At 38.6% G+C, this 24,830-nt stretch overlaps 1 protein-coding gene across 4 annotated transcripts in view; it reads right to left on the reverse strand.

The window, feature by feature from the left end:
- Ralgapa2 (Ral GTPase activating protein catalytic subunit alpha 2) overlaps nucleotides 1-24,830 on the reverse strand; it is a 272,091-nt gene that overhangs the window by 165,647 nt on the left and 81,614 nt on the right. Inside the window, exons 14-20 of one of the 4 annotated variants that reach the window (XM_040746439.1) lie at nucleotides 21,597-21,708; nucleotides 16,955-17,192; nucleotides 13,882-14,046; nucleotides 10,675-10,815; nucleotides 4,840-4,974; nucleotides 4,183-4,296; nucleotides 2,322-2,419 (exon numbers count right to left, since the gene is read on the reverse strand). In XM_040746439.1, coding sequence (XP_040602373.1) covers nucleotides 2,322-2,419; nucleotides 4,183-4,296; nucleotides 4,840-4,974; nucleotides 10,675-10,815; nucleotides 13,882-14,046; nucleotides 16,955-17,192; nucleotides 21,597-21,708 — 1,003 coding nt within the window. The remainder of the gene's footprint in view (nucleotides 1-2,321; nucleotides 2,420-4,182; nucleotides 4,297-4,839; nucleotides 4,975-10,674; nucleotides 10,816-13,881; nucleotides 14,047-16,954; nucleotides 17,193-21,596; nucleotides 21,709-24,830) is intronic. The other 3 variants (XM_040746440.1, XM_040746441.1, XM_040746442.1) reach the window with 3 other exon arrangements.

Genomic DNA, 24,830 nt, shown 5'->3' on the forward strand with positions numbered 1-24,830 from the left:
GAACTGATAAAAGACAAAGGATACTTTTATCTATCGGTCAAACAGCCCAGAATGCATCCATAGGGCCAAGGAGAATGGATAATATCAAAGGAAATTTAGGAGACATGGAGGGCAGGATAAGAAAGTCTAGTATATTTCTATCTAGAATTCTGGAACAAAAGAGAAGATTGAATCAAAATGTGACCACTTAAAGAAAATGTTACAAGATTTCTCCAAAATAGCAGAAGAAAAGTATCCATAGATACACAGACAACGCAGCATATACCAAAATGGACAAATGCATACACAACACTCTAAGTCTGTACCTGGATGCTCTGCAGTCAAATTTAAAGACAAGGACAAAGACCAGCAAGAAACAACTAGACAGGATAGAGAGAAGGCAACTCAACAGCACCAAGGGGGGAAATACTAGAAAAACTAACTTCTGTAAAAAGAGGTGGGGACAGGAGAAGGAAACAGAACTATGGTCCTTAAGATGTTGTGGTGCTGTTCAGAGACAAAACACCTAAGGAACAAAATCAAGGCTGGTGTCTCCAGAAAACAGCAATTATGACAGAGGGGAGGGGCTGGATCTCCTCCTCCATAATCAAGAGCCACTTCCAGGTGAACAAAAGACTTGAAAGTGTGGAGCACAAGTGAAGCATTTTATAGAATAAAAATAAGGGAAGCCAGGCGGTGGTGGCGCACGCCTTTAATCCCAGCACTCAGGAGGCAGAGGTAGGAGGATCTCTGAGTTTATGGCCAGGCTGGACCGACAGCCTCCAAAACAATACAGCGAAACCCTGTCTCGTAAAACCAAAATAATAATAATAATAATAATAATAATAATAATAATGGAATACTTTATCCTTTTGTAGTTAGAATGTTTTAATTCCACAAAAGGAGGATTTATATTTACCAAAGACACCAGAGTGAAAAAGAGTCACACACAGGGAAGATGTCTATTACAAATATAATCAAAATAAAATCAGTAGCCAACCACTATTCAGATTATACAAAGAACTAACACAAGTAAAAGGAAAAAAAAAGTGAATGACAAAAACCATCAACTGGCATTTCATAGACAAAATATAAACAGTCAATGAACATGAAAACTTTAAACCTTAGTAGTAGTAGTCTAAAAAATTTGAATAAGATACTCCGTTTCCATGCAGTTGACGTGCAAAATTTCAAAAGTCTGACAACACGAAGTGCTGGTGACAACTCTTTATATTGCTGATATTCATAAAGGGGTCACAAGCATTTGAGAAGGAGCATTATCTCGCAGAGAAGAACAATCTTTGCATAATTTATTAATTCTATTGTTAGAGAGTCACACAGAGAAACATTTAAACATGGAGATCTTGAGGAAAGTCTAAGGAGATACAAGACTACATTTTTCAGAAAACTAAAATACTGGAAAGAATCTAAATGCCTATCAACAGAATTGAAAAATAAGTGATATAGTCATGGTGGAGTATCATACAGCAGAAAAACTCAAATGAATTAACTACTACATAACACCATGTGGATATATACAACAAACATACAACCGAGTGAACAAAACAACAGTACTTACAGAATATTTTAGAAACTCCAGAAACTATGTAATACATTGTTTGGAGCTACATACACGTGAATAATAGAGTGTAACACAACCAACACCATGCCACTATAAAGGGAGGCAAAAGGATGGGATTCAAAACAAAACAAAACAAAACAAAACTGGGGCCAAAGCAACAGAACCAGAACTGTTCTGGTGCTTGGCAGGAATGGGCAGCAAGATCTATACAGACAAGCTGGCAAGTGTCTTTCTTAAACACAAAGACACAGGAACTCAACTCTGCTATCTTCCAAAGACGTGGGAGCAGGGAAGGGCCCTTCTGTTCTATTTGTTTTCTATAAACATACACTAAGTTTTAAAACACAAGTAGAGGTTATCTGAAGGAATGAGTTGTAAGCCATTTCTTCTTTAAGTTTTATATTTGCTTTTTTAAATAAATGCCTTCCTTACAAAATAAAATAAAACCACACCATATCTTGTATCAGGTAGGGAATCTGAATTGAAAGTTTTACAGGCAAGTACACCTCCTCAAATTGTACTGCACAACACAAGACCAGCCAGTAAATTCTACTTCATGCCCAACTTCCCCAGCCCCCATTTTTGTAGAACGGCTGTATTTTCATAGAAAGCAAGTACAACCTTAAGTAATGTCGAGATTATTTGGACTCTAATCAATCTAAATGAATAAAAAATTAAAACTATCATCAATAAATTCATTATCATGATATAATTTATGTTTGGTTCTAACAACAAAGAGACTTTCTCTTGGAAATCTTACTGTTATTCCTTCATGTTCTCGCTTCATATGTCCTTTACTCTCTTGAACAGACTTGGATTCTGAAGAGATCAAATTCTGTGAATTTTCTACCTTTTGACCTAGATTTAGGGGTAAATGATAAAATTAATGCATTAGAAGGTAAAAAAGGAGACAAACAGGCAAGCAGACAGGCAGACTGACAGAGGCAGAAACAGATAAACCGTTGTACCCAGATGTCACAGGATATATACATAATTATGGGTCTACAATGGCAGCATCTACAAGTCCATTCTACACAGACACCTGACCTACAGCCCACAGATAGCTTCAATTGAGCAAATGGAACACTGTTCACTGTGGCTCATAGGCTCACTTAGTGTAGGATGCTAGACAGGGGCATATAACACATCACTCTGGGGAAGTGGGTTGAAGACAGCATCTGACAGCAAAGGTCTGCCTGGGTTGGCCTGGGAAGCAACAGGAAAGGAGTAACAGGATGGCTCTGTGTTTCCTGAATATAAAGACTAGCACGAGAAAGCAGAAAGGTTCAATGATTTAAAATGGGATACCACTACAGAGCCTGCAAAGATTAAAAGAAAAGATCATAAGAGCATCTGAAGAATAATCTGGAACCAATAAATTTGAAAGAAATTAACAAACAGAACCAGTTTCTTAGAGAAAAATCAAAACCAAACTACAAAAATCAAAGTAGTATTATAGTCCTTTAATTTGAATTTTTTACTTGGCAAATAATGCATCTTATATAACATGCCATTTTGAAATCTGCATATATAAATCATCATAGTCAGCATATGTACTACCACACACACTCACATGGGCAGAGTACTTAAAAATATCCTCTGGACTGGGCGTAGTGGTGTGTGCCAATAAGCCAGCTCCCAGAGACGAGGGAGAGGACTGCAAGTTCCAGGTCAGCCAGGGCATGGAGACCCTGTCTTAAACAAACAAGCAATGCTCTCTTTGCTCTCCAGGGAGGAAGCACACTGCACTGTGCCCTAGATCAATGGAGCTTTTCTTCCCTCAGGTGAAATTTGTTAAAATTTGAGAGGATTTGAAAACTTTCTTACAGGAAAACCCCAAGCAACTGATGGATTCTCCTAAATATTTAAGGGAATTTTTTTCCTTTGTTTCTACTGATAATCCTAAGGATTAAACCCAGGACCTCCTGTATGTTAGGCAAGCAGTTTACCACAAAGTATATGCCCATATCCCTAATAATCCGTACAAAAGCTTTAAAGAACAGAAAATGTTCAGATAATATATTTTCTCATCATTATTTTTGCTATAACTTCTTATTTCAAGGGGGTTTCTAAGGAAAAATTTCCCTCCACATTTGCTAACCCAATATGAGAAGACACAGGATAACCAGTTGACCAACAAAGCAGGTTGCTTTCTGACTGACTGACTCATGGAACTAAAGCCAGTATTACTGACACTGTACACACTGAAGCGCGCTTTTACTACTCTCTGCAGCTTCCGTAACAACTGACTCCCTCCTTGCCTTCCACACCAGTTACTCCTGAAAACTACACAAACCCAAAGTGTGCTCAGGAAGCGTTCTTTCCAATCTCAGTACAATGTCTGCAGGCTGTGAATAAACATTCACACAGCTGGCCAGCTTTCATTCCCACAGCCTGACCCTCACTGCCTCTCATACTTTCACTACCTTCTGAGTTGCTAAGCTCTTCACTTGGGCAACTCTCTGACCCTTCTACTCCAGACACTTCAGACTCCTCTCTAGTTCCCAGTCATGTCCAACTGGAGGAGTGTAGACATGTACGTATTAGATAAATGCACTAAATAGGAAAAAAGGTCCACATGCAGAAGTCACTTTCTTACAGTCAAATTAAAAAGTAAATACCTGGGTTGGGGAGATGGCTCAATGGTGAAATGCCTGCTGTGCAAGCATAAGAACCTGAGTTCAGATCCCCAGAGGCCATGTAAAAAGCTGGATGAGGCAGCATGGTGCTGTAACCTGGGGCAGAGCAGAGGGAGACAAGAGGCTCCTTAGAGCTTACAGTAAGCTTTCAGATCACCAAAAAGCTCTGCTTCTAAATAAGTGAATGAATGAATGAATGAATGAACGAACGAACAAACAAACAAACAAACAAACAAACAAATAAATAAAATGGGTTGAGAGCCATCAAGGAAAGAACTCAGGTCAACCTCTGGCTTCCAGACATATGCACATATACACACACTCACACTGACAACACACATACAAGATGAAACACCCCCTTCTTTGAAATAGGCATTTAAAATAAATGTAATAAGCAACACTACCTGCAGCTTATCCCCATCCCCAGCCCAAGTCTATGACTTAGTACTAATAACTGAGGACTTAACCAGCCCCAGGGTAATTAATCCTTGTACCTGGGAGGCAGAGGCAGGAGGAAATTTGCAAGTTTGAGGCCTGCTTAGTCAACAAGCTGAGTTCCAGACCTGCCAGGGAAAAAGAGCAGGATGCTGTCTCAAAACTAATCAAACAAACAAACAAACAGCTGAAGATTCCACATACCTTGAGAAGAATCTGAGCATAAAGGCTCAGTGATGTCAGAGGTGCTGCTGCTGCGGGGGACCTGCTGCTGTCCCACCACAAGATACTCAGAGTCAGCAGCAGGTGTGCTCTCTGCCTGCTGGAGTTCCTCCACTTCTAAAAGCATTAACACAAAACACAAAGGACTGGGGTTGGAGACTTTAAAAATACATTTCACACTTAACTGATTTAAAACATTAAGCTTCAGATTTTTCTTTTATTAGAAAGCAGACTGCAATAGATAATCTGCATGCATACCATCAAACTTCGTGTATTTATTAACACTAACATTCCACTCCAGGATACGTTTTTTTTCTTAAGTTCCAATTAGCCTTTTGTTTCCCAGGTGAAGGAAAGGGACAAGGGAAGAAAACCACAAAAATGGTCAGTAACCCTAACTCCTTAGAAATTTCCTAGCAGAAAGGAAAGACTCAACCATGTAGGATATGCATAGGTAGACGTAATATTTGAGGAGAGCACAGGTGGTATTCCCCAACATTAAATTAAGATGAAAGGAAACAGGAATTTTAACTGTATTACTCCTTTTAATAGATAATGCACAACTGCGCAAAATAAAATACTATTTAATCCTCATATTACCATGTGCAAAGTTGAACTAGTCACTAAGCAAAAAACGATCCACATGGTATAAAATGGAAAACCAAAGATGAGCGAGTGCTCAACACCAGCTAATTTTGTTATTATTTTACATCCTTTATTCCCCCTGGAGAATGGGTTCTCTCCTAGCTTATTTCTAAAGTGTGTAGTTCATTTTAATCTTTCAGGACCGTCACAGCACCCCACCCCTTCCCTCTAGACATGTAGTCTCAGGATTACATTATCTGCCTAGGTCATCAGAACAGCCTACTAAGCTACTGCTGCTTCTTTTTGCTATTCCCTACATGGCTACCAAGGAGGCCCCTCTAAAATGAAGGTGTAACTGTGTCTGCCATCAGTCCCCGTGGTCTGTCTCAAGGGATCACAAGGTCGATCCCTAATCATCATGCAAGAGCTGGTACTCTCCTTGGTCTTAGCAATACTGATCCTCTTAGCTCCTGCTGTTCTTTTCCTCCTGCTTTTCACTCACTCCCCTCTACTAATCTCAGTCCTGTCCCCTGTCCCTCAAGCCCATGTTGCTCCAAGCACATACAGCTATACATCTTGCTTTGCATTTTGCATGCAATGCCACTAGTCAGTTCCTTTCTAGACTCCAAACTCATTGATGCTGTCATAAAACTTCATATCTCCATACACATGTCACCATATTTTCCAAAAATAAAAAAATCTAATCAGTGAAAGTTTTACTACTTAAAAAAAGAAAGAGTTCTCAAAACTCAGCCTATAATATCTAAACTGGCTATGTCACTGGCTCCTCACCTGGAATGGAGATTCACTGCCAATAAAGTCCTCTCATCCGCACATAAACCACAGTAAAGGCTCACTGCAGCTAAGGAGATGTGGGTACCCAGGATGATTCTGAGTTTAATGCATGGGATTTCCACAAAAGATTGCTGTTCTGCTTTTTTCTACCCAAATGAAAATTACATTTCCTACAATACTAGCACAATTACAAGGCTCAAAACTATGAGTTTTATGTGAGTCCACTATGAATCGAAGTTCCATTGCCTTAGACCACAGTTTAAAGATGGATGCTAATAGGAAGTTAACACGGAGAGAAGATAGACCAACAGTTTCATCTTTTCCAGGTCATCTCTGCCTAGTGCTTCTCTGGAGCAGCAAAGAACTGTTCATTTTTCCATAGAGGACACACGAGGCACATGTGTACATTTTTAGCATACTTACATCCCCAAAGTAAAGACTAGTTGGCTCTTTGGCACCAAGCCCCTCAACATTATGGGACCAGCCCTTCCTTGCAGTTACCTTCTTGTCCTAATTTTACAAAATGGAGAAATGAAGATATTGTATTTGTAACTCCTGTATCAGTAGAGGGAGCCCAAGAGCTTCCTAACTATCTGAAAATAACTAGCCAGTGCCCGTTTTTGTGGACAGAGGGAAGAGTGGGCTAATTTTTTTCTTTTCTTTTCTTTTTTTTCCCCTCTGAAGCCTAGTGCCAAACACTGGTGGATGCCAGTTTCTGGGTTCTAAGCAGAAGCAAATAAGAGCTGAGCCAACACTGGCAGCCTCTTCCTAAAGATAAAGAACATCGCCATCTGGTGGGATGCAACACAGCCACAGCACCATGGGTTCCAAATTAAAGTGTCCCCACTGGTCCTCAACACAGCAGATGCAGACAGAGGACAAGAAGCCTGCTACCACCAGATGTCTGCCTTCCCAACAGACAGGCCTAATACATCTTTTAAGGCTTTGTTTTTGAAAAACTGTTAAGAGGGACTTCTCAGATGGAGAAAATCCAAGCCTATAGAAAGAACCGGAAATGGCAGGGATGAAGAATGGGAAACTAGAGTTTCCCACATACCTTCCCGTTCTGTTAGGACATAATACTCTTGGAATTGAATATCAATTGAGAAAATGCATAAAAAGAACTTTTAATTGTTCTTATGTCATAATATAAATCCAAATTGCCGATTTGAAGGTGTACATTTCATGGACTTTTGTGTGTGTCAACACTATCAGTATTCAACAAGAGCTCTATGCAAATGGATAAGAGAATGACACACCTCAACACCCTTTCCTTCCTAATGGTTCTTTGGCTCCCTCTGCTGGCATGTTGTTGTTGAAGAAAGCATATTGGGCTAAGGCTACTCCCATTCTGTGTCCTGCTGAGTTACTCTTTTGTAACTAATGAAAATTATTTTTAACACTGATATAAAATGTAAAGACACAGGGTTGCCTGTCAAACAGAAGAATAACATCTGAGTTATAAAACAATTGTGCAATAAATCTCAGATTTGATGCATCCTGTTATGAATGTCACACAATTTCTGTTTGAATCACTTTGAAGAGTTGAATTCTGCCCCAAATTCTAAGTTCATTTATCCTCTGTGAAGTCTAATAACATCCAATTTAAAAGCACTAACTTCCCTGTCTCTTGAGGGTGTAGTTACTCAATACCATAACTAACCCACTGATTATGAAAACTCCATTGAAAACATCAGAAAAATGATCATAAGGATTCATTTCTCTTACCCCCACGAAGAGTCAGCATGACTGAACTAAATGTGTAAGCTCTTCAGTTAACTTCTATTTTCTCCAGATGTCTGTCTGCTTTTTACTCACTCTTTAATTGCACACTTCCTTATTCTATCTTATTAAATGTAGCAAGGCCCTGTCTCCAATAAGCAAAACACTATGTTCCATTTTTCCCCCATACAAGGCTGCACAAGCAAAATTAGAATGCAAGGCCCTAGTTTTAAAAACACAATCAATCATGATGCCTCTTTGACCTTCTAAAAGCACAGGAGCAGCTATTCATTTCACATCTTAGATGTCCACAAGGTCAAGCTTACTGAGAGTAAGTTAGTCCTAGTCCTAACAAGAAGCATGAACAAGACACAGAAGCAGCTAAGCAAGGCCTGTCCTTATGGCCCATGAAGTAAGATAAAGGAAGACAGTCAATTTGCTAGTTATAATAACCATTATAATACTCCCAAAAGAAAAAGAAAAATCTACATGAAAATTCTACACACTGATAAATGTCCCAACAAAGAAAGCAGTCAACATTGTAATACAACTGAGATGGACTGTTCTCATGAAAGAGACAGAGGACTCCCCAGCTGGCACACCTATTCCCAGGTAAATGTTTTTTTTTTCTCAGTGCAGCTACTCAGATTAATGGAAGGGGGTGGTTTTGACTCTCCCCAAATTCAAACACAGTTGCTTCCTGCACTTCCAAATGTGCTACCATTGCTTCTATTATTACAATTTTGGTGGATTGACAACTCACTCAGTTTAGAAACTAAAACAAGGACTACTGCCATCAGTAAAAACAAAATTAACAACCACTGACACAGTAAAAAAGGAAAATCAATCAATCAATCAATCAATCAATAAAATACTCAGCTTGTGGCCAGATGGAAAATTTAGAGAGCAGGAAATACACATCCATTCAGATGTAGATTAGAACCAACCTCAATGCTGCAAATTGCCAACCAGAAAGAATACATATTCCTAGGGCTACCAGCACTTCCCTTGTCTTAGTCTACTGACAGGACAGTCACACAGGACAACGGTATCATTCTAATAAAAAACAACTGGAGTCAGACTGAGAAGGTACTCTTTACTGTAGCTGTCAGATGAAATGGCAGCAGTTTGCCTTCAGAGCCACCCTGCTACAAAACCAGAAGTGAAGATGGCATAGACAGGGAAATGCAGAAGTGGTCCAGCCTGCTCCACTTTACAGTGCCATAGGCTTTGCTGTATTTGCATGACTGGTATTTGAGGCTTGGCCATCTTCTAGTGTGGGCTGGTCTCAGAAGAGTATTTAGCAGCATCTCTGTCTTCTACCCAATAATGCCAATAACACCATCTTACTGAGACAAGCAAAAATGTCTCCAGATGCTGCCAAATCACCCTTGGTTGACAGTTATGGCAGTAAATCACTCAACTTCTGCTGGAGCCATGTACACATACATAAGGAACAAGAATTTGAATAAATCAAAATATATCACTGAATAAGAACAAAACTTTTAAAAATGAAGCTATGAATAGGAAGGCATTTTTCTGAGAACATATTCCAGAAAAACTAGTGAGAAAACGTAAGTGAAACAGTATGGAAATAAAATAGACTGTGAAATAAAACTTTTCACATTAAAAGATTTCTTTTTGGTGTCAATAAGCCAAATAAATAGCAAATTCTTTTAAAGAACTCACTAGTTACTTCTAAGAAGTAACATTTTCTGGAAACTCTAATCCTGAAGCTTTTACTATTCAAGCAGTAACTTAACTGGTGGTGCCCTTTCCAATGCCATTCTTACTGTTTTACCATTCTGTGTTCACTAAAGAGTTTTCTGAGCAACATTATCGGTCCCACTCTCATTTAAAACTAACTCTTCCCTCATGGTATTTTACTTATACTCTGACAAACTACAATAGCACTACGGTGTTTGTGTTACAGAAACCGTAATCAGGTTATCTCCAATATTAAAAAAAAACCCTAATCTATGTGTCAGAACTCAAGGTGTAAAAGGAATATGAAAAAATTCCCCTCTTAATTAAGAAGATCTAGTTCATTTTAAAATGACAAAAAAAATCTCTTTGGAGATATAATGAGATTCACTACAGAAAGTAAATTCCTTTTGAAAAGTGACTAAGAAAAAATATGAGAAAACTAGCTTCTGGTACTATGGTATCTTCCTTTATAACTTGCACAGTGATAGTACACAGTGTGGTGTCTTGATGCATAGACAGTGTGGGAAATATGATATCAGACTAGGATAACCAGTCTATCTATCACTCTTACTACTTATTTGACAAGTTTATTCAAGACACCCTACCCTGGCTATGACAAGATACACAATAAATTATTATTAACTATATTTACCTTACTGTGCTAGGTACTATAATGTCACAAGGCACACACACACACACGAACTAAATTCAGTTTCAACTGGCTGAAGTCTAAGAACAAAAATGTTTTGAAAATTAGCACTGTTTAGCTTTTTCCTTGCTGTTTTTTAACTAAAACCTCAATTATCAGCATGAATCTGATAACCAGGAGGATTATAGAATTTTTGACTACACAGTTGCTACTAAACGTGAACTACACAAAAACAACCATCAACTCTTTGAAATTTAATACAAGTGAAATGGACAGCCTCCTGAGTGTGACTGGGGGAGTTGGGGCAGGAGAGAGAAGCCTGGGGACATGGATGGACATACAAGACAGCATTACAGTACCTGATAGCCTGTGAGAGCAAGAAGAATAAGAGAGACCAGGGAAGAGAGCGCTCACGGTATGGAGGAGGAGCGGGACGCTTTTAGTGGCAGGCAAAGGCTCAGAGAGGTGGACACAGTTGCTGATAGACTGGCTTCGCTTAGCTTCCAGGAGAGATAAAGTAACATTACATCAGAGCACAGCGAGACCCTTTGACCACTTCTAAGTTCTTATGGTGCTGCAATTCCTTTAGACATTTAAAGGAAGCCATCCTTAGCTTCAAAAGAAGTCAGAAAACCAGAGTACTTAATCACAGTCTCTAAATACAGCCAACTTTCAGCCAAGCACTGATGACTTGGAATGGTCACTCACACAAAGAAATTGTTTCATTTGGGAATGCTTCATGCATTATCCTTCCTTTTGCTGCTGTATATCAGAGTGTATCTTAATGATGTCTGGGTTGCTTGCTCAAGCACAACCCATTATTACATTATTAGTTCATTATTATCTCTTCCTACAGGATATACATACAAAGACCACAGTGAGAAAAAGAAAATCTGGTCTAAGACAAAAAATTTTCCTTTAAGTAATAAATAATTCAGAAACTGAATTACTGAGAGCTGGCTGTATTTAAAAACTATTCCACTGAGTGAACTAAATGCCGAAGAAGTTTGTGAATATATGAATCAGATATTTTATTAGATAACTATGAGAATTATCTTTTTATGTCATATTTCACATTTAGTAGAGCCAAAATTTCTCAATATCAGTTTTTGAATTCCTCATATACTGTTGGTTAAATTAAACATTTAATAAAACAAACACGGAAAGAGAACATACTTCAGATTAATAAAATCAGTGTTATCCTTAAAATCAAAATGCAAAGGATTATTTGCCATGCTATTATTGTATATACCTCTGCTAGTTATACGTGCAACAAAACTATACACAATGGTGACACATTTGCAAAAACTGAAACAAACTTCTTACTTTATTGTCCCTTACCCTACCCTTTGTTATCAGCATTTCCAACAATGAGATTATTATATAGCTCATGTATGTAAGAGAACATGTAAAGGACAACAACCATGTAAATTTCAAAGAGTAAAAGATTTGGTTGTTTATCTCAGAATATGGCCAACATTCATTTGAGCACTGTTTAAAGAGCTTTCCTTTTATAAATCAGATGATATTACATTTTTCCAAAATGGATCACCATGTATTTTGAAGACAGTTAAATACTGGCTGTCTTATGTGTGATTTAAGACTCACTTTGATCACTCTCAGACTTTAGAAATCTGAATTTCCACCATCATTGACACTCAGGGCCAGAGTTATCTTTCTATGCCAGGCCACTTCAGTTACACTCTGAAATCTCTGGTGTCACCATCAGTGACAGCTACTTTCCCTAACTGAAATCTGTGGGGTGAATCATTATATGAGTATCTTAAACTGCTCTTAATGAGATTAAAGAAACAAAGCTACTTTTGAGTGGCTATCCATAATAATTACTGCAATTGCTACTAACTCCTCGGAAGAACAGTGAAAACTGTTTCAGTGAACTTCTGCACTCACAGAAACTCCTACTACACACTCAAACTAAAGGGAAAACACTCTGGCTTTGTTAAAAAGTAGGAAAATAAAGTAAAATTACCCATCTATATTATTAAACGGTCTTATTAAACAGCAAGGTATACAAAAGTATTCAATGACCATTAATAGATAACAATTGATTCATAACATCTAGCATTTTAAAAGATATAAAATACAATAAGAAATACATATACATGCATGCATACAAGTGTATATATAAAGCAAAAAGAAATAATAGACTTGTGTAATTGACGGTCTTCACTACCTTTCAAGAACAAAACAGTTAATTCTATAAAAGTCAACCTTACAGTTTTAAAAGTATATACCCCACAAATATCTTTACAAAGACTTTGAAAAAGGTTTGTCCAATGTCACATGGCCCTTCAAATACTTGAGAGCATTTTTAAACATAGCCTGTCTTTCCTGAGTGTTTTCTAAAGCATGCTGGTGCTCCTACTATACAGCTGGTTTAAAACACCTGGTGGAAAATAAGATTTGCTGTGTCATATGGAACAGGCATGTATTTGCTACTGATTAACGTGCATGAATAAAATGCATTGTTTTGGATTAATGCTTATACTTTGAATTCAAGGGTGGTGAAGGCAGCATAAGTCTGCATAGTTTGGGAAGGACAATGCCTTTGCTACATGCTTGTGATCTCTTCTACTGAAAGGGGAAGGCAGTAGGGAAGACCATAGGAGTTGAGCTGAGACAGGAAATCAGTGGGCATCCTCAGTGGTGAATGTTTTTTGAAACTGGGTTTCTTTTGGGGAGACAGAAATGAAAGAAAAAAAACAAATAGAATAGGTGTGCAGACAATTAAAAAGAGAATTACCAGTAAATGCTAAGGCATAAAGAGTGAGGAAATTATAGGTAGGGAACAATATCTTTAGATGAAACCATCAATAGAATGCTAAGCCATCTATGTTAAGTTTTTTAACAAACATGAACAAAAATGTTAAACTTAACAAATATTTATTTTATGGCCTGAGGATCTTATTTATGATTTTCTGAAGCTGTGGCCTATCAACTCTAATTGCATGATACTGCTGATAAGAGAAACTGAGATAAGGCTGGTTTAAGTCTAAACCAGAGCCCAAAGAGGGGTGGGAACCTTACTGTCTTCATTCTGAAGATAAGGTCCCTTTTTAAAGATTTGTCTCTTGCCATAGTAAAGTGTAACAAAGCTATCTGGTCATCTATGGGTTTTCAATCAAGCAACAGTGCTAATTTAAATAGGCTGTAAAAGAAGCATCTATAGGTATAAGAAGCTCAATGTTCTTAAAGAAGTAAAAAATGAGAACGTTTCCATTCATTCCTAAAACCAAGTGTCACCTCCTTTTCTTTGCTAGAATCAGTTATCACAAAACTCTAAAAGGAGCACTGTCTAGCAATGACATCACTGAGGCTAAAAGTGCCTGGATGGTGTTCCTTTTCACAGTAGAGACTTTAGAAATAATAAAACCTGTGACTTGAGAATTAACCAGAACAGAAAGTTTAAAAGATATTGACAGATTTCACTTAATAAATGGTCTAATATATAAATTCTGAGTGGAACTTTAAAATATTCCTTTATTCCTATAAATTCATTTAAATAGCAATTACATTTGTTAGGTGATATGTAAACAAATATTTACCAGTTGCTTTTTGGCGAACAGTATTTCTTGCCTTCTCAACTCCAGGTGCTCCAGATGTGGTAGCACTTCTGAATCTCATTGGCTCAGTCACGTCTGGATGGCTACGCCAGCTCAGAGAAAAGGATCTACCCACAGAGGTCCCTTTTTGGGGATCTAGAACACAACCTGACAAAGGGTAAGATGAAAAAAAAAACAATCTAAAAGCTGAATTTGTTATTCATAAAAAAAACAATCTAAAAGCTGAATTTGTTACTCATAAAAAAAAACAATCTACAAGCTGAATTTGTTACTCATTTTACTGCCGAGGCTGTTCAGTAAATGGCAAATATACAATTGCATATTGACAGGAGTCGAGAAACAGCCTATGTATAACATTGCACCAGCAGATTCACCACTTCCTTATGTTGCAATTTAGGAAGATATGTCTATGACCTCAAAATACTTGTTACTAAAGTATTTTTTAATTTCCAGCAGTTCAATGAAAATTGTATTGTCATAGTATTTACTTCAACATACAAGGTACATATTAACCAATCTTTCCCAGTGCAAGAACAATGTCCAAAGGTATTTTAAAAGTCATTACTAATAGGCCAAAAGTTTTAAAGTACTGATGTTAAACTGGTACTGGCTTCTGAAGACTCCAACCCAATCATAAACCCCACAGAAACCCATGAACTGTAATGCAGACTTGGTCAACTGTGTAAGTTGATGAAAATCTACAAATAATTTAAAATCTTATGAAACAATGTAGTCTGAGATTTGACTTCTGTTTTCTCATAGTGTTCTGATCAATTATTTCAAAGAAAGGTCAAAGACCCAAAAGAAATACAGGAGAAAAAAGAGTAAGACATTTAGGAGTTTTTTTGTTTGTTTGTTTGTTTGTTTGTTTTGGCTCAGGAATAATGTAGCCAGTGGACACAACTTGTGACCTGTTTTCGCATCAAGTTTCCTTGGTGTTTATTTTTTGTTTTCAATATTTAGTGCTTAGGCTTATATCTAATAAGTATTTAAATCACTTTTTATAATAAGGCAGCATAAATTAAGATGTTTGTTATGGTCATTATTTAAAGAATTTGTTGTATCTCTCTGGAAACAGCACTTTTGAAGTTGTTTACTTTCCAATGCTAATTTATCTCTTCATAAAACTGTGTCTATATAACAGGTAGGAAGAATGACCTTTAAGATACAATGTATATATATATGCACACATGTGTGGGTGCATGTGTGTATGTGAGAGAGAGTAAACACCTTCAGGAGGCAAGAAACACACTTATTTTGAAAAAGCAAGTCACATCTTCTATCTCAGCTCTTTCCTTCTTGGCACCATAAAACCCTCCTCTAGACTGAGAAACACTGTTTAGGTAGCCAGCCTCTTGCAGAAATATCTTGATATTCCCAGGCCCTGGGTCACACAGAAATCTCAGGCATGCAAGAGAGAACCAGAAGAGTTCTAGACTAGTGTGTATTTTTAAAAAGATTCTTGATCAGCTTCAACTGTGGAGAAAAAAATGACCTGTTGTTAAAGCTATGTTAGAAAGTTACTGCACTGCATAATCTAAATCTAAACTAAGATTATGTCATTCTACTGGAATGCTATGAACATAAGCATTTTGCATTGGCTTCTAGCTGCTTGTTTTTACTAACTGGGGCTTTGGCAAACCATTCTCAGGTTGCAATAAATACATCATAAGCCAACTCGTAGCCCATGTACATAGTTAACTCATCACTAGAATTGGCTTACATCTCCCTGTACCCACATGCTTTGTTCTCACTGACTCTGGACTTCACCATACTTCGGTGGTAAAACTAAAGAAGTGAGACCAAAAAAATTTACTTCTGCAACATTATATTAACAACCATGTGCCAACCTGATGGATAATGAAACATGTAGTCCAGTCACAATCACTGCCCTGGCTGACAGCCAGTCAGATCCTAGAAGCAGAGCAGTCTAAGTGGTCACAGCACAGAGAGAATCAAATGAAAATGAGAATTAGCAGTGACCAGAGTGTGCAACCCCAGTTATCAGCTCATAAAATCATGGTCTAAATAAACAGTTACTATGTTAAGCTATTAAGTTTTGGAGTGATTTGTCACATAGCAAAAACCAATTGATACAGTCTATAGATTATTATTACTAAAACATAATCTGCTGTAACTTGACAAAGCTTTGAAGGAAAGATGCCATCTAGGTCTTGGAACCAAGGGGAGTTACTTAACACCCAAGGAAACATACTGTTTTTACCTTCTGTATACTATGATTGTTTGATAAACCCTGAGAACGTCAAGGTCAAATCCAAAGTCATCTCTACCTATTTCCCCAGCAAGAGAATGAGGCTCCATAGCATTCATTTTGGCATTTAATCATACATGCAGCCTCTTCCCACTATGTCCTATTTCTTTTTCCATTTAATAAGTACCATATGCATTTGAATGAGACAGCTCAAGTCTTTACAGTATGGCTGGAATAGACAAGTTAACTCAAGTACCACAGTCGTTAGGAACTGTAGTAAAGACAAGGAGATACCAAATGTCATCTCCAACAGAAACTCCCATTGTTTTACAACTCAAAATTATTACTTTTACTTCCTTAGGTCTGAAAACAGCTTTACCTAGAAGCACAATAAAGCCAAAATGGCTCCCATCTCAGGCACTTGGAATTCCTCCACAATTTCTGGGGAGGCAGCAGCATGAATCTTAGCAGTGCAGCATCTTGGGCGGGACTTGACAGGCTTTGATGCCAATCACTATAAAGTTTCTGAATTTTGGGTTTTCTGTATGTGACACAGATCTGTGTAATAAAAGCTATCATAAGGATGGAGTCCATGTGCAGAGCATGGTCATTGTTACTCCTGTTATCAGTACTTCTCTCTCATTTTTCTTCTTCCACATTCTCTTTACATAGTCACCAGTTTCATTACGGGAACAAAGTAACAGGAGACATAATCTAAGGGCCAGCATTGAAAAACACTGTGCAGCTTCAGCTCATTAGGAAACACAATGCATTAACGTAGGTGAACAAAAATCACTCATCTCACCCCACGCCACTGCTGCTGCCCCAGAAGAGTAAAAATACCTTTGCCACGTTGCTTCTTCTCCTTTTGTTCACTTAATTTATCTAGAGGTAGGTTTGTCATCTCAACTCCATACACAGTTCTTGCCAGCACAGCTGTCAAGGAGTCCATGATGTTGGACCACTCAGTGATGAGTTCCTCCCATTCTGTAAGGGATGACAGCACACCTAGAAAGTCATCCCAAAGCTCCCGAGAAATGTACACACAGAGGTTTGCTCGGATCCAAGCCACGATGAGTGTCTAAAACCAACAAAATGCATGATTTTTAACAACAAAATTAACATTGTTTTTATCATTGTCCTTACTTTTGACCAATTGTAACCAGGATTTCAATTATGGCAAGATGAGTTAGCTGAGGAAATACTATTCTACAGTGCATGGCTAGTGCTGCTGATATTGGTAAGAATATAAAACCCTCTGTCCAGTGACTACTCAGCTTCTGAAGGTGGCTCTTTCACCAGAGAGAGAGAGAGAGGCTACAGCAAACATCTTCCTCTATGTGTGATCTTCTAAACCCAAGTGCTACATGACTTTGAGCAGCTGGGCTTGTTGCAGAATTCAAAGACAACTCATTAGATGTTAACCTCAGCCCATGAGACCTGGTAAACGTTCACCTGCATTTACCCAGCTTCACCTCCAACTGCACTTCTTCCAAGAGGCATTCCTACTCCTACTCTGGGTTCCTTCTCAAAACCTTATGCTTCTATTAAACCAAACTACCCTTAGCTATAAGTAAGTCTTCCTCATGTCAAAAAACAACACACTCACCGGGAGTTGGTGGCACACCCTTTAATCCCAGCACTCAGGAGACAGAGGCAGGAGGATCTCTGTGAGTTTGAGGCCAGCCTGATCTACAAAGCTACACAGAGAAACCTTGTTTCAAACTTGAAGCGGATTTCCTCTCTGGGTTATAACATTTTCCCCACCTCTGTCAAAGTCAAACTTTTCTACTTCCTCTTCTCCCAGTCAATTGACTCTGGATTTTTCCTTCTGACAGCTCTCCACTTCCTGCCTGGGGTTATCCACTTCTATGGCTCTATTACCCTCTTACTGCTGTGTATTCTTTTGTCTTCATGTTCAGCACAGATCTCTTTGCTGGCTTCCTGATTATCCACCTGCTTTACAGAGAACAGCGCAAAGGCACTTGCAGCCCATCACCATGAAAAGAAGTCAATTACTGATAACTCATTTTTGATCTAATATTGGGTAAATTTTATTGTTAGATCAATATTTTCTATTATATGAAGATTATTTACTGCTTTCTGGTAATGGCCTTGAACTTTTGAAAATATGAATTTAAAATATATAGACAGAAACTGGCATTTTAGTTTTAATAAAAATAATAAAATAATAGTGATAATAAAAGTGACTCAATATTAAATCAATAGATATAATCTTAGTGGAGTAGAGAGAGGGTAGAGACTGCAGAAGTCACTAGGAATCACCTCCCATTCTGCTGCAGTGCTGGTAGCAGGAACAAAATCAGATGGATGTCATAGTGCAGTAAGATGTCAAGACTGGAAATCACTCTACTAAGTATAGGAAATAGAAGTATGATGTGGTAGCACTCTCCTTTAATTTCAATAAAGGCAGGCAGATTTTTGTAAATGTAAGGCCAGCTTGGTCTACATAGTGAGTTCTAGGCCAGGTGAGACCTCTCAAATGAGAGGTGATGTTGAGGGATGATGGAAGGAAGGGAGGAAGGGAGACAGGGAGGGAAAGGAGGGAGGGAGGGAAGCAGAATCTGACTTCTTGAAGTTTAGAAAATGTATATAAACCTGTAAATCATCAACAAAATTCATAATGGCACTTGGACATGGTGCAAAATCCTCAAAGCTAGCTGAGGGGGGAATGGGATGGAGGAACCTTTGGACATAACAGCACGACAGCCTTTCAATCAATTACCATTTTTCAAAAGGAAGAGGGAAAGTGATAGTCCCAGCACTAGGTTGTGACACTAACTTGGTTTGGGTCCTGGAGAAAGTCAACTGGCCTTTCCGGAGTTACACTTCTCATCAAAGTCAAGGGTTTCTCAGCACTGACACTCAGTGCTTAATTAGATACAGCTCAACACATGAACCTCAGGAACACACCTTGCCTCAGTATACAGCAACTGATAATCAACCACTTCCTCTCTTCTTCTACTCCCCACTCTAGGACACTAAATACTGCCAAGAACTGGATCCTATTATAGACCTAATAAGTCTATAAGTCTTCCTGATCACCTTCAGAACTTATAGCATATAGTCTAACTAGCATTGACAACAAGCTATAACATCACCGGAGGAATCATCATTATTTGGAAAAAAAAATAAGTGGGATAAGTTCAACTATCATTAAAAGTTTTGTTAACCTACATTATCTATAAAACAGGAAAAATAAACACTACAGGGAGAGTTAGAAAAAGAAAAAAGAATAATAACAACTGAAAATTTCCTTACCTTCTACTAGTTCTTTATTATAAAAAATAAAAACACAAATATCTGGCCATTTTCATCTATATGACAAATGAATTAGCATTCAGTGAGGGGACAGCCTGACAGTCAGTTCAAACGACAACCATTTCCCTCCTCATGTCTCACCCATGAACAGGAGAAGTTAAGAAATGATCACAAATTGGCCGCACTTCCCATGTTGTTCCCTCTTGACTGCAGAGCAGGGAGAGATACAGAAGTTGAGGTGGTACTCAAGGCCACCATGCCAGCAGTTCCAAAGCCAGAGGTACAACCAGGCTCTGTCGAACCCCATGGAGCTCAACCTTCCTCCACAATTCCATGGTCAATTCTAAATCTAAGCATCCTTTTTTCTGTACTCATTTCCAAAACGCATCAAAAATCATAAGCAATCAAGGGCCCAAAAATGGTGCAAGAAAGATATGACAAGAACATTCCATTAAGGGAATTCTCTCCTGCCCCACCCCCATCCCAACCCAAACAAACAACTCTAGAACAGATCACTCTTAATCCTGCAACAAATTCACTTTCTAATTCCAATACACATAGCATATACAAGGGCAGACAACTGGTAACAATCAGGCTTGACACTGGCTTTAACTCATGCCCACTTGACAGTCAAGTCCCAGCTCAGGTGCTGATAGTAAGATGCTGTGCAGAGAGCACAGTGCAGAGGGTCTGTATCCATGCAGGCAGCATAGCAGTAACATCAACAAACTATTGGATTATTACAAACCAAAATAAAACCCATGTAGTCAGAGTATGACACAAGCATGTAATTCTAGCACTTGGAAAGCTAAAGAAATAGAATTGAGAGTCTGGGCCAACCTAAGCTCATAGTGAGGTCTGGACTTAAAAAAAAAGGAAAAAAGAAACACAAGTAAAAATGAATGTGTGTGTTCATCCCATATACCTATGAGATAGGCAAGGCAGTCAATGGGAACAGGAGAGCACTGACGAGGCAAGTGAATACGCGCCAATTCCTTTCTGCAGCCTCTACACACACTACTTCTACTTTACATATGCTCTTGATATACATCATCCAAAAACCATGAACTGGAGAAGGGAATGTTTCCTTCCTCAACCATCAGTTCAGCTCACTGTGCTCACACCTATCAAATTAGTCAAGGTCAGGTCTAATGCAGAATATCATATATCCACCATTTTTCACACTGTTCTCTTTTAGAAATGTTCATAAATTCTACGAACCCTATAAAAAGCAGTGTAGGGCTGGAGGAATAGCTCAGCTGTTAAGGGCTAGGCTCACAACCAAAAAGCAGTGTAGCCTGAGGCTATCCCTGGGAGTCCATCAGCTGTCAGCCTATCCATGCTCTTGACCTTGCTCCCACTGGGGCAGGAAGTACTGGTACCTCTTTGGCTCTCAGCTCATACTAAGAGTCATTCAGCCCTGCCAGATCCTGAGATTCCCTTCCCTCTGAAGCAATACATCCTGACCTCTTTCTCTAGAACATCACATGGGCAAGCCAAAACCTAAGTAACACCTGCTATAAACCCCACCCTCTACACACAGTGCCCCCTCCAAGTAGTTCCCTTTTCCCCTTCCTTCCATATCAAGAGCTCTTGGAAGCCTTGTTCACAGCTGTTACTTCTACTTCCTGATTCATCTACTCCAAGTAGATTTCAATTCTTCGGTCACCTGCTCCTGTTCACTTCACTTGGCATCTAGAACAATCTATTCTAGCTTCCCCCTCAGCAAACTAGGCCTCCTTCCTCAGCATTTCTGGCCATCTCTCTCTTTATCAACCATGGAGATGCCTTCATCTCCCTATACATATGTTCTCTCACAGTCACTCCATTTAGTCTGAGGCTTTACATACAATTGCTTGATACAATGCTGTTCTCAAGTTTTCAACTCATTTCCATATTTCTATTTACCCTGTAACTATCAAATCTATCTAGCTTTCTCCCCCAGTAAGATGCTCAACTCCTATCACTTCTTAATGCCTATCACTCTCAAGCAAACCAAGTGGAAGGAGATGGCAGAGGGAAGCCCAAAAACCCAAAGTTAACTGTGAAAAACAGACTACAGCATTTAGAACAAAGCTAAGAAGGAAACTTTCTAAAAATGTAAAGTTAATTTGACATAACATGTAAAAATCTCAGTAATTAAAGCTAATTTGCCAAGTCTGCTTCAATTTTGCATTTGCAATGTTTAATAAAAAAGACTTACCCTGAAGAGCAACCCTGCCAAGCTCTGGGCAAACAAGTCCTTTACATGCTTATCCTTTGGCTTCTGCATGACAGCTTCTGTTATCCTGAGAAGGATTTGCAACAGCTGCTCCCTGGGCCACCCAAAATAAAAGCTCATATTAGTAATCACATCTCCAAAGTACTTTATAGGTATGAGATCTTCGCACTCATCCAACACTGATAAGCACATATCATCTGAAAGTACTAAAAGTCTAGGTGCCAGCTAGAGAATAAGATCATATTTCATCCATATAAACTATTTTATGTTACCACAGTTCTACAAACATGCTTTCCATATCCATGCCAACTGGCAGGATGACATTTTCCAGGCATCTTCTCAGCCTGACTTTTCCCTTTATAGGAAGGAGGGTAAGATGGTTTTCTACAGTTGAATCAGCATACCAGGGCACTCACCAAGAGAATACCTGTGCCAGTCAGAACTTACACTGTACTGACATTCTCCATCATTTTGTTACTTAACCTGTAAAGTATCCCCATCTGCCTTTGTGATAGAAAACAAAACTGACTCTGGTCTTTACTATGAGGACACAGGCAGTCGATAGCACTGCATGACTGTGGTTCCTGAGGGAAGACAGGAGGGGTTTGGAAAGCTCAGGACTGAACACAGACGGGCAGTACATTTGTGCCTGGCAGATCCTGCCTATACCACAGTGCACACCTGGGATGGCTACAGTCACCATAGCTCAGTCACCATGTGCTACTGTTTTCAGTCTTACAGAAGGGAACTTTACATAATAGGCTTAAAGAATCAACATAGTACTACCAATAATGACAATTGGTGTTTAAAACAGCAGAAGATCATTTTTCCTTTCTTATATACCCAATTTGTGTTTCTCATATCCATGGACTCTTTGGGGATGGACAGCATATATTATTTTCCATATAGAGAGGAAGTCCAATCATTCTCTAAGGGAATTGCTCTGGTTCCTATAAGGTTTTGATCCCTAACCATTTATTTACTTACACTACTTTCTTTTTGCTCATCCTAATCTCTAGTAAAAAAAACTAAGAATACAACAAAGCAATCTGGTCCAGATCAAACAGATCTGTAGGCTGTGGTCTCTTTTCTTCTGTGTCTGTGCACTGGACAGATGAGACAGAATCTCAGTAACCTCCTTGTAGTATTATGACCTCTGGGAATTTGCTGTCTGCTCTCTTGGTATCTGGCTCCATTGGGCTTTTAGTCCCAGGTTTATTTAATTATTATTAACACCCATTCTTCCAGCACTCTATTCCACCTGTTTACATGTTTTGCATTATCTCTGGATTCTGGATTCTGGAGGAAGAAGACAAATGCACCACCTAGATCTAGACAATGTGCAGAGTGCAGGACAGCGAGTATGAAGGGAAGAGGAAAAAGAAACAAGAGAGCTGGAGAGGCCCTGCAACTCACAGTCAGGATACCTGTCACAGTGGTACATTCTAGTTAGTGCACTACTGTGTGTTCACAATAGACTCTCGGGAAACAGAGAGGTAAGGAGGGAAAGAGGAGTAGAGAAAGGAGGAGGGCAAACTGGGGAGAGGAAAGAATAAAAAGAAAGCATCGGGCATTTGGAACTTAAATATACACAAAGTCTGTCTGGGAAGCAAACAATGACCTTTCTATTCTCTACCATGTTTAGTTACTACTTTAATTTACTTCTACAATTATCTTCTTATACATTTATCTGGAAATCTCTAAATTTCTAAAGGAAAAAAAAAGTTGCTTTATTTTACTTCCTAAAATTTTCATCAGAATAAAATAATTATAAAAACTATAAGACTGTACAATGTATACAGAATCCATCACTTTCTAAGAAAAGAAACAGAAGAATACTATTCACACATCTGTGGTACAAGAAGTACCGCCCAGTTGAAAGCATTTCTCACTGGGTCCTTCTGACTGCCATGATACTGGACTGAGTTTACATCACATTCAGCATTGCTGTAATGTTTCCAAATTTAACAGTTATTTAACTTGGCAAGAATACTAATTTAAAGTTCAGGAAAAGTGACCCTGTAATTTATACTTTCAAATCCTTATTTTGATATTTCTGTGTAATGAGTGTTCTTCCTGCCAGCCTGGTCCCAGAGCTGCAACAACCCCAAATAATACACAGAGACTCTATTAGTTACAATGCTGTTGGCCAATGTCCAGGGCTTCTCATTGGCTAGTTCTATCTTAAGTATTAACCCATAATTACTAATATATATATCTAAGGTCTTATCTTACCAAGAATGCCAGACTTGCGTTCTCTCCTCACAGGATCACATGGTGACTCTCCCCTCTTGACTATATTTCCCAGAATCCTCCTTGACTCCTAGTCCCACCTATCTTGCTTCCCTATTGGCCAACAGTGCTTTATTTACCAACCAATAAGACAAACATATATACAGAAGGACTTCCCCCATCATTTGTGAACTTGCTATAAGACAGAATTCCTGTGGGCCCACCCTTTCCTCCTGTTGGTGACCTGTGGCCTCTGATAGTTCCCCTTGCCTCATTTTTAGGGTTTCCCACCTACTGTGGACAGACACCTTGTACAACACCAATAGTGCTGACTCTAGGGCATCTATTAAACAGGTATGGTCCTAGAAAAATTCCCAGTGTGGAAAGGATTCCACTGCCACAGGACCTCAGTAGCCCCAAAGTCCGAGAATCTGAGATATAAGGGCACCTGTAGTGGTTTTACAGGTGTCTAGGTGATATGAACACATCCAGGCAGACATGAGAAGCATTTCTAAGACAGGATACATGTGAAAACAATGGAAGGGGGAAAGCATGGCTCAGAGCTTGCTGGCCTATCACTAAGAACAGTGAGGGTGATGTAGTGATATCCAATATGGGAGACAGACATGGAAAAAAACTAACACATTTTACCTTTAAGAACACAATTAACAGAAAAAGAAAAAAAGGGAAGAAAAAATCATTGAAGACACACTTTTTGTACTTTTCTGTCACTATGATAATATAGTCGTTAAAAGAATTTTTTCCAAAATGAAATTAAAATACCAAGTTGAAGGCATAAAACTCAAGTTAATAGCACTTCAGGACAACAAACAAACTTCAGCTATAAAGAATCAAACTATAAAGCACACACCACTTATCATAAAACTGTGTAACAGTTTAAAATGAGAAAACTCACTATTGACCTTAATACTAACTCCTATCCAAGAGCATTTTAAAAAACAATAATGGAAATAAATGAATTAG

Source organism: Mesocricetus auratus, unplaced genomic scaffold, assembly GCF_017639785.1.
Source record: "Mesocricetus auratus isolate SY011 unplaced genomic scaffold, BCM_Maur_2.0 Super-Scaffold_100004, whole genome shotgun sequence".
Taxonomy (NCBI): Eukaryota; Metazoa; Chordata; class Mammalia; order Rodentia; family Cricetidae; genus Mesocricetus; species Mesocricetus auratus.